This window comes from Oncorhynchus kisutch, linkage group LG4, assembly GCF_002021735.2.
Source record: "Oncorhynchus kisutch isolate 150728-3 linkage group LG4, Okis_V2, whole genome shotgun sequence".
Lineage (NCBI taxonomy): Eukaryota > Metazoa > Chordata > Actinopteri > Salmoniformes > Salmonidae > Oncorhynchus > Oncorhynchus kisutch.
Genome location: NC_034177.2, coordinates 75,804,052 through 75,813,264, shown reverse-complemented (window position 1 = coordinate 75,813,264; position 9,213 = coordinate 75,804,052). Strand labels below are relative to the sequence as shown.

General features: G+C 40.0%; 1 protein-coding gene across 1 annotated transcript; it reads right to left on the bottom strand.

The window, feature by feature from the left end:
* Nucleotides 1-1,490: 1,490 nt before the first annotated feature.
* Nucleotides 1,491-4,164, bottom strand: LOC109890009 (protein phosphatase 1 regulatory subunit 3C-B). The gene is made up of 2 exons (XM_020481952.2): nt 3,959-4,164; nt 1,491-3,514 (listed from the first exon to the last, which is right to left on the bottom strand). The coding sequence occupies exons 1-2, from the start codon at nt 3,970-3,972 to the stop codon at nt 2,539-2,541; spliced, it is 990 nt and encodes a 329-aa protein (XP_020337541.1). The 5' UTR covers nt 3,973-4,164; the 3' UTR covers nt 1,491-2,538.
* Between the last annotated feature and the right edge of the window lie 5,049 nt (nt 4,165-9,213).

Below are 9,213 nucleotides of genomic sequence, written 5' to 3'. Positions count from 1 at the left end.
TTGAATGGTGGCTGGATTCATGTGCCTTGTGAGATTATCATTAACTAACCTGTACCATAGATAACACTGAGTAGAGCACGCAAAGCCTCCTTGGGTCACAGTATGATGAAACAAATTATGTCCAACTGATTAGCTGGAACAGTTCAAAATTACAATTTACAAGTCAAATTAGATGCATAAAATTGAGCCTTGAGGACTCCTTATGAAAACTGTTTTTATCAATAAAACTACTGTCGAAAACTACTGGACAAAAAAACCTTCACCAGGTGAAAATGTAGGTTATATTTGTATTGGTTGTGGACCTCTGTTCAAAACACACAACTATTTTTTTGTTTTCATGCACCTAGTCCCATGGAAAGTTTACCTTAAAAGGGCCTGTTTGTTTTTAGCATATTATACTACAGATGTAGGATCGTTATTTGAGCAAGTTTGCTAAAGCAGGAAAATAATTTTGGCAACAACAGGAAATGTGAATTATTATGTTGGTTCAAGTCTGAAATTTAAAAGTAGAAATGACAGACTTCAGAAGCCTTTTTAAACCTCAAATACACCACAAGTTTCAAATGCCCTGCATTGCATGAAAGTTCTACTGGAACAGGGCGATCAAATTAAGATCCAACATCTGTAAATGGGAGGGGTCCATTGCTTTTATGTTCTTATTGCATGATTGCTATCAGGTTAACCTCAAGTAGTCATCAGTGCTCCGTTAATATTTCACTTACAGTATATTTGACCGACTGACGTGCGTTTTACTGGATGTTTCAAGGCGAGTCTGATATAATATACAGTAGTGAATGCTTCTCGTGTGTTTTTTACAGTAATGCCTCTTGCAGGAAGATATGTTATTGTGTCATCATCCATAATGTAAAGTTTATCAGGAGGTTTCAGGATATTGGTATCATTCAGGGGCTGGTGAGCAGTCTTATCCTGGGGGCTCTTCCTGTTGAGGCAGAGGAGTTATTATGTGTCCTGCTGGGTATGATTCTGCACAGGAAACTGACTGGAGTCAGACAACCCTTTAATTTACATTCCACTGACAAAATAATGCATGGGCATATCACTACCTCTGAAAGAAGAGAAGGGTGAGAATATAACTTGGTTCACCTTCTCCCCTGTAAATGTATGAAATTATTTATGTAATAACCAATGACACACTGAAACTTGAAGGCTCCCCTATTGTATGAACTAGCTATGTAATATCCAGCTGTGTGTTTCTACACTGCTCTAACACCAAGGTGTCACGAGACTGGAGTTTCCTTTCAGCACTCCTCTGGCATGAGTGGTCAACAGACAACTATTTGTCATGCTGCTGACCAAGGTGTAAAATGGAGTCTGTAGTAGGGGTATGACTTCAACCCTCTCCGATGCCTCACAGTCAAAGCCAGTTGTTTAAAACGTGTCAGTGACACAAAGAGAGCTTTGCCATTATTAGGCCCTGCATTGTGGCATACCCCTGAAGAGGTGATGAAAAAGTGACTAGGGATCATGAATGTTTTGTACAATATAACATTTTATTTCTAAAAGGATCACATACACTTTAAGCACACCTTCAAGAGCACAATAACCAACCTTTTTTCACAGTAATAATATAAAATTGTGTACATACATACTTCAGCCACACCACTGCTCAACACTCACACCAGAATTACACGTATAGAAATAAGAACAATCACCATTCATAGAGCCCAGTTAAACATAGAATAGGTCCACCACAAGGCATAGTTCTGTAATACTGACTTAACATTATCAGGGCACTTATTGGGAAAGAAAAACATACCAGCATTAACTCCTGTATGAGACAACAGACCGTGATAATTACATTTCCTGATTGTATCTTTTCAATACAACTTCACATTGCATCAAATACAATAATAAGCATTTGAAAAGAGATACATGAGACAGCAATGTTGAGAAATCAAATGACACGAGTCTTCATTAAAAACATATATTTTGAAGGTACAAAGGATGTTGAAGGTACATTTTATAATTTGCCTTTATTTACTGAGAAATTCATATACATTTGTATTTTACTTTTTCACAGATGGATGATACCACTCTTACCCTTCAATATGAAGGACATCCCATTGGTCCGATCCCACCACATACTGTATGTATGGAAATCAGGAAGTTCATCTCAATCAGTGCATTTGCTTACGATAAATTCCAACCCTGAAAATGGGCTAATACCAGGTTACAGATTGTCAAACTTAAATTTCAATGGGTATTTGTTTTATAACAGGAAGGATATTGAGAAGGCACTAACTTACTTTACACAAGAATCACATGTAAAATTAAAATAAAATCAATTGCCTCCATCTCTCTGATCATATTAAGAAAGTATCTCTATGGTAACCAAATAGCAGTAGAAACTAGCCATGGTCCATATTTCCATACACTTGTTATTTCTTGATGTGCTTCATTGCATTCAAAGCAGCTTTTGACTTTTTAAGATAAGTTATGTCACTAGTACTGCTATCCCTCAGCTCCAAGTGTATCCCTGTTATAACTCTTCACTGTAGCTGAAAGTCTTCCCTAATTTCACCAGTAGTTGGCACCATTCTCAATTCGGCCCCAGCTTTGCAACCCAGGAAAGAGTCCACTTGATGAGCGGGGACTTGCAAACTGGTCAAACCCCATCTCCAGTAGTTTACTGGAGTTCTTGTGCTCTTCTGGTTTCTTACGCTCAACAGGGGTTTTGGGCATTGTTTTCACATCATCTCCATTCCACCCAATTGGTTTGAGAATGTAGTTTTTACCGTCATTATTGTCCCAGAAAACCTGGTCTTTGCTTCTGAAGCATATGCAGAATTCGACTCTGTTATAAGGAGATACGTAACTGGGCAGTTTGAAGACAAAGGCGAATGTGTCTGTGTCCTGGCAACTGTAGACGTTGTTCATAAAGGTGCAGTCAATGTCTGTGTAGGTTTTCCATGAGTCAACAGTTACCCGGACATGGACAGATTTCTCAAAGCCAAGGTTTCGGACTTTCACGGTGCCCGTGAGTGACTTATCCTGCAGTGTGCAGTTTTCCAGGCACACAGAATTCTTCAACAGCCGGTTCCGGAAGGACAGATAGTCTGCAGCGGGTTGGGGAAAGTCCAGCGCCAGGCTTCGCTTGGTGCTGATCTTCAGCTCCATGGTGGCATTCTCCAGGTCTATGAGGTCAAATTGAAAGTTGGACAACGCAGGCTCCTCATCAAACTTTGAAAAGACGTGGATGGCTGTGAGGGACATGCCTTTGGAGTCGGCGAAGACCACTCTCTTCTTGCCCTTTGAGGTCTTCATGGTTGTGTTGGGGCTCTTCCAGACCAGACTGGTGCCCTCCAGGGGCCTCTGGGAGCTGATGCAGGGCTGTAGGGGCTTGTAGTGGTTTGCCCGGTTCCTGGCCCTCAAGTCCTCATGGGAACTGAGGAAGCTACGGAGAGGTGGCGAGTGTGTGATGTACATGCGCATAGCGATGTCTACAGGCATAACAGGAACCGGCATTGCTGATGAATTTAATATGTGGAGGTACCTGAGGAAGGGGGAACAAACAGAATGTATTTTAATAAAGTCCTTCAATATTTTTTCTTCAGGTCTTTTGAGGTCCCAAAATGTCTTCTTCTAAATGTGTTCATTATACACTATATTACACAGGTCAATGTCTAGGTACGTAACGGGGCTCCGTTAAGTACCTACTAAATGTATGTTTTTTTAGTCTCATGATATTACATGGCAGTCAACATTTTCGGAAGAACATCTACTTCACCAGAAAAGTTGTTGCCAAACAGAGATTTTTGTTCAGCTCGTATGATCGTGCTATTCCTAAAATCTAAATGAAAACCAAAAAACGTTTTAAAATGATCAATACAATATTTTATTCTGCTTACAAATTGAGAACCCATCCAAATGAGTTATTGCCTTGAACTGCAAACATCTACTTTAAGGCTACATTAAAAAACAAAACAATGATCCTTACCTCGTGGCACTCATTTGAAAAATGAATAGAGAGGTTCCAAGACAAAGATGATTGAACAAGATATACTTTAAAATGTACTGTAATAACTAGTTTTGTTCAAGTATATTGTCATGAATTCATAACTTGCAGTCAGTAGTGTTGAGCAGGCATGCCCCCCTTGCTCTCTCTGAAGTTCAGTCTCCCAATGCATGAGAGCCAGTGATTTCAACTGCAATTTCGAGCCAATTTGCATATTTTGCTCACATAGTTTCTCACACAACCAATCAGAGAAACTATGCATTGGATTCTAGCCAACCCACATGGAGTTTTTCATTTGAGGGGGGCCAGTTTGGATTACTCATACTGACACTTTCTATTTTAGAATCATTGTAGACCTCTGCTGGTATTGATCATGTGCTGCAGACAATTCACTATTTCTGGTTCATGTGTTTAACAGGGGATATCCAGTCAGTTGTACAACTGAATGCATTCAACTGAAATGTGTCTCCCTCATTAACCCAACCCTTCTGAATCAGAGAGTTTAAAATTGAAAAAAAATATGAATGGAGACAGAAGTTAGGCATGTCTTTTAAATTGAAAAAATATATGATTTTAGCAAATCTCAGTTTAATGATTTTATCTCCCCCTAGAGATAAAATCAAGTGCATTTTGAGAAGTCATTTGGGGATTTTCTTTTGATCAATTGTTTGCAAGAGTGCTATTTAAAGTGTATTTACTTGCTTAATCGGTTTTGGGCCATAGACATAAGTTAACTATTATACATCCTCTAAGACCAAATTAATCGATTTGAATCTCTTTGATATAAGATCTAAAGCCACTTTCTAACAATAAACAGATAATAATATAGTCACGCTGGTCTTAAATTCTAGATTAAATCGAGGCTACAGTGTCCATAAAGCTGGGTTGCCATGTACACAGTGTTCCTGCAAATTGGGCTACTTTTGAAAAGGATGTGATGTGAAAATGTATTGGTCACGTGTGTCGGATTTTGGGGCTACTTTTACGTCGCACCGTGGCACCTATGGTATTTCTCTATGGAAAAAAATGATTTCACTGTGACCCACTGCTGCTGACTATCAGGCAGTGAGGCAGACTGTTGCTGAGTGAGTGAGCTAGTGAGTGGTGGGGAGGGCCTAAAGGGGTGGGTGTGTGTGTATGTTGAGAAAGCACTGCAGCAGGCAGCTCAGTCCAATATTGGCTGAGTCAGGTGAGTGAGAGGAGCCAGAGCAGTACTCTGTAAGTCCAGTGTAGGTAGGCTATTTAGATCGTCTTTATGGAAACACTTATTTTTCCATAAAACATATTCACACGCTAGAACTGCTCCGCATCAAGAAATAATGGCAGCAAAGCACTTGAAAACGACTTTGGGCGCATTCGATAAATTCACTTGGACGTGGTTTAAACTCCATTCCAATGTCTACTTTGCTTATGGAAAACGGTATCAAAAAAAGTGTTTTAAGCATGCTCAATCCTTGGGTCTCGGGGCTGCTCAAGATGAAATTGGAAATGAAAGTTATGGAACTCCCTGGCGTGCTTCTGTTATGAAACTGACATTAAATATGGATAATGATACATTTGCATCTGTTAGTAGTAATCTGCATAGTCATTTATACTGTATGCCACTGTAGGCCACTGTAGGCTACCATTTCATACAATAAATATGTTTAAATTATGATATCACTGGAATCATTGCAAATCCATTTGTGCCACTTGTGTAACCTACCTGGAGCAGTCAAACGGATTTAATAAAAATCATGAAACTTCAGTTTGTTGTTGTAGCCTTTTGGGAGTGGGACAGCCCCAGTAGGAATTATTAATGGCCATGTTTAGTTATTTTAATTTTAAGTTATCAAAGCTCTATCGCAATTGCCAATCAATAGTCCGTCAGATTAGGCTACAGGTGATTGAAATTATGACTCCATCCTCAGTAGCCTATTCTAGCAGGTTATTGGGAACAGAAGCTCTTCTTACCTCGAAGTCACCTCGCTATTCATGTTGAATAAATTAGTCTTGACAATTTGAACTAAGCAAATTTCTGTCTACATCTACATCTACGTACATTTTGCAGACTATCTGAAACGGGATGTAGGTCTATCAGGGGCTATAGACTCCCTGCATCTAGCTAAGCAAACCATGGCACATAATAACGGCTCAATTGACAGAAAATTGCCTAACATTAGTCTTTTAAAGTTTGTTCAAGTGTTTCTAGCTCAGAGAACCTATCTGGCCGACCGACTGGTCCTATATATTATTTTAATTGCGGGACACTGTAAAGTCCATTATTCACCTGAAGAGTATGAATTAGGCTGTTTGAAAAGGTTTGACTCCTAAGTAACCTGAATCCTAAGGTATGAATCCTAGACAACCTGTACTTCAAACATTGTTTGAAGTACAATAAACCAACATAGCTACTGTAGTGGGTCAACGGATGTGTGCTGGAAAACCTTGGTAGAGCATGGGTGGAAAACCTTGGTAGAGCATGGGTGGAAAACCTTGGTAAAGCATGGGTGGAAAACCTTGGTAGAGCATGGGTGGAAAACCTTGGTAGAGCATGGGTGGAAAACCTTGGTAAAGCATGGGTGGAAAACCTTGGTAAAGCATGGGTGGAAAACCTTGGTAGAGCATGGGTGGAAAACCTTGGTAGAGCATGGGTGGAAAACCTTGGTAAAGCATGGGTGGAAAACCTTGGTAGAGCATGGGTGGAAAACCTTGGTAGAGCATGAGTTTGTGCTCATGTGAATTTCCGTTCTTTTTCGGCTTCAGACCAATGCCTACTTCTCACTTTAAACATATTGTGGGGGTTTTAAATTAGTATATAGAAATCAGTCATCAAATCACTGTGTGTGTTTTCCTATTCTTTAAATTGAGTGAATATATTTGATGTTAAAAGATTGTTCAGGATGGCAACTTAATTCCCTTCAATATTTGGGCTGTACCAAGCTCCTTCATCAAAGCACTATTGCAAAACATTTGTCATAATGTTACAAATGAACATCTATAATTCAAGGATACCTGTGGGCATGTATAGTGAATGCATTATGTGTTGTAGTTGCCAGTTATTATGCTCATGGTCATGGTAGTTAGTTATCTGTACTCATAGATTACATTCATGGTTTAATAAATATACACTTGTTCAGATATGGCATACTAATAGCTGAGGTAATTATGTTCATTAAATGCTTTATAATGATTAATTTAATACGGAAAGAAGAATTGAAAGGACGCAACCATTTTGGAGGACCTGGCTGAAGATCCATAGTATAACAGCCATTTGGGAGTTGGTGGTGTTGAGTACTGGCCCTGAGCATTCAGAGATGTGTATCCCAACCAGAGATGAATATGAGATTTTTGTAATACTGCAAGCTCCTGAGTTGGATAGTATAAATATTGCAATGTCCTTATCCCTGACCATTACAGATGATCAATGGGAGTGGGACAGCCCCAGTTGCATCTTTCTCCACAGTGGCTCCACTCACATTAGATAGACACTCACATGGGTCAACACCACTATCAGTCTTCCATTGTGTGTTTAACTTGACCTCCAGCCACATAGTTATTTTAAACAGGTGTGGAATCCGCTAATTCATCCATATCAGCAATTGCCGATCAAAACTAGCCTATTTGTTTATGGTCAGGGATACTGGATTGAGCAACGTTGCAACACAAACCTGGCAAAAAATGGAGAAGTTCTGACACCCTGAAAGTCCAGTCAATGACTTATGGATTTTCCGACAGGTCAGTTGGCATGGTTAGGTTACTGCCTGCCCACTCACTGACCTTGCAGTGCGTCGTGGCCTGGTGGTCAGGAGAGGATCGCTCTTGCTGATTGGCTGAAATCTGTGATATGCTTGGCTGATGAAACATCTCTTTCTTTGCCCTGACACCAGTGGTAATACATGTAAATCATGTTGTAGGCAGTAGCAAGTTGTAGGCAGTAGCACATTGAGGAGAGACTTTAACTTCAACCAAAGGTGTCACACTCCGTACAGAGTATAACAGAAAATAACAGAATACCAAGCCCTCCACAATGTTTTCGTGGGTAGAGAGGGACAATAGACTGGAGAAGCACAGCGTACAGTAAGGGGAAGGTTGCACCATTGGATGTAATGTGTTGTGACATACTTCAACATTCAATTTGGCAGTCAGTCAGCCTGTGTCTGTTTGAGTATAAAGTGCAGGAGCAGAAGCCAAGAAATGAATTCCAATTTGTGAACATTTTGAGGAGATCTTACCTGCTTGACTTTTTCCACATTTTTTTATGTTAAAGCCTTATTGTAAAATTGATTAAATGTATTTTAATTCCTCATTAATCAACACACAAAACCCCATTTTGACAAAGAAAAACAGTTTTTTATATATTTTTTGAAAATATATTACAAATAAAAACTAAAATATCACATTTACATAAGTATTCAGACCCTTTACTCAGTACTTTGTTGAGGCGCCTTTGGCAACAATTACAGCCTTGAGTCATCTTAGGTATGATGCTACAAACTTGGCACAGCTGTATTTGGGGAGTTTCTCCCATTCTTCTCTGCAGATCCTCTCAAGCTCTCTCAGGTTGGATGGGGAGTGTCGCTGCACAGCTATTTTCGGGCTCTGGCTGGGCCACTCAAGGACATTCAGAGACTTGTCCCGAAGCCACTCCTGTATTGTCTTGGCTGTGTGCTTAGGGTCGTTGTCCTGTTGGAAGGTGAACCTTCGCCCCATTCTGAGGTCCTGTGTGCTCTGGAGTGGGTCTTCTTCAAGGATCACCCTGTACTTTGCTCCGTTTCCCTCGATCCCGACTAGTCTCCCAGTCCCTGTCTCTGAAATACATCCCCACAGCATGATGCTGCCACCACAATGGTTCACAGTTGGGATGGTGCCAACTTTTCTTCAGACTTGACGCTTGACTTTCAGACCAACTTAAATCTTGATTTTATCAGACCAGAGAATCTTGTTTCTCATGATCTGAGAGTCTTTAGGTGAATTTTGGCAAACTCCAAGCAGACTGTCATGTGTTACTTTTTGTGTTACTTTTTATTATTACTTTTTATTTTAGCCTACTTGGTAATTATTTTCTTCTTGAACTGCACTGTTGTTTAAGGGCTTGTAATTAAGCATTTCACAGTGAAGTCTTCACTTGTTGTATTCGGTGCATGTGGCAAATAAAGTTTGATTTGTTTTGATGTGCCTTTTACTGAGGAGTGGCTTCCGTCTGGCAACTCTACCATAAAGGCCTGATTGGTGGAGTGCTGCAGAAATGGTTGTCC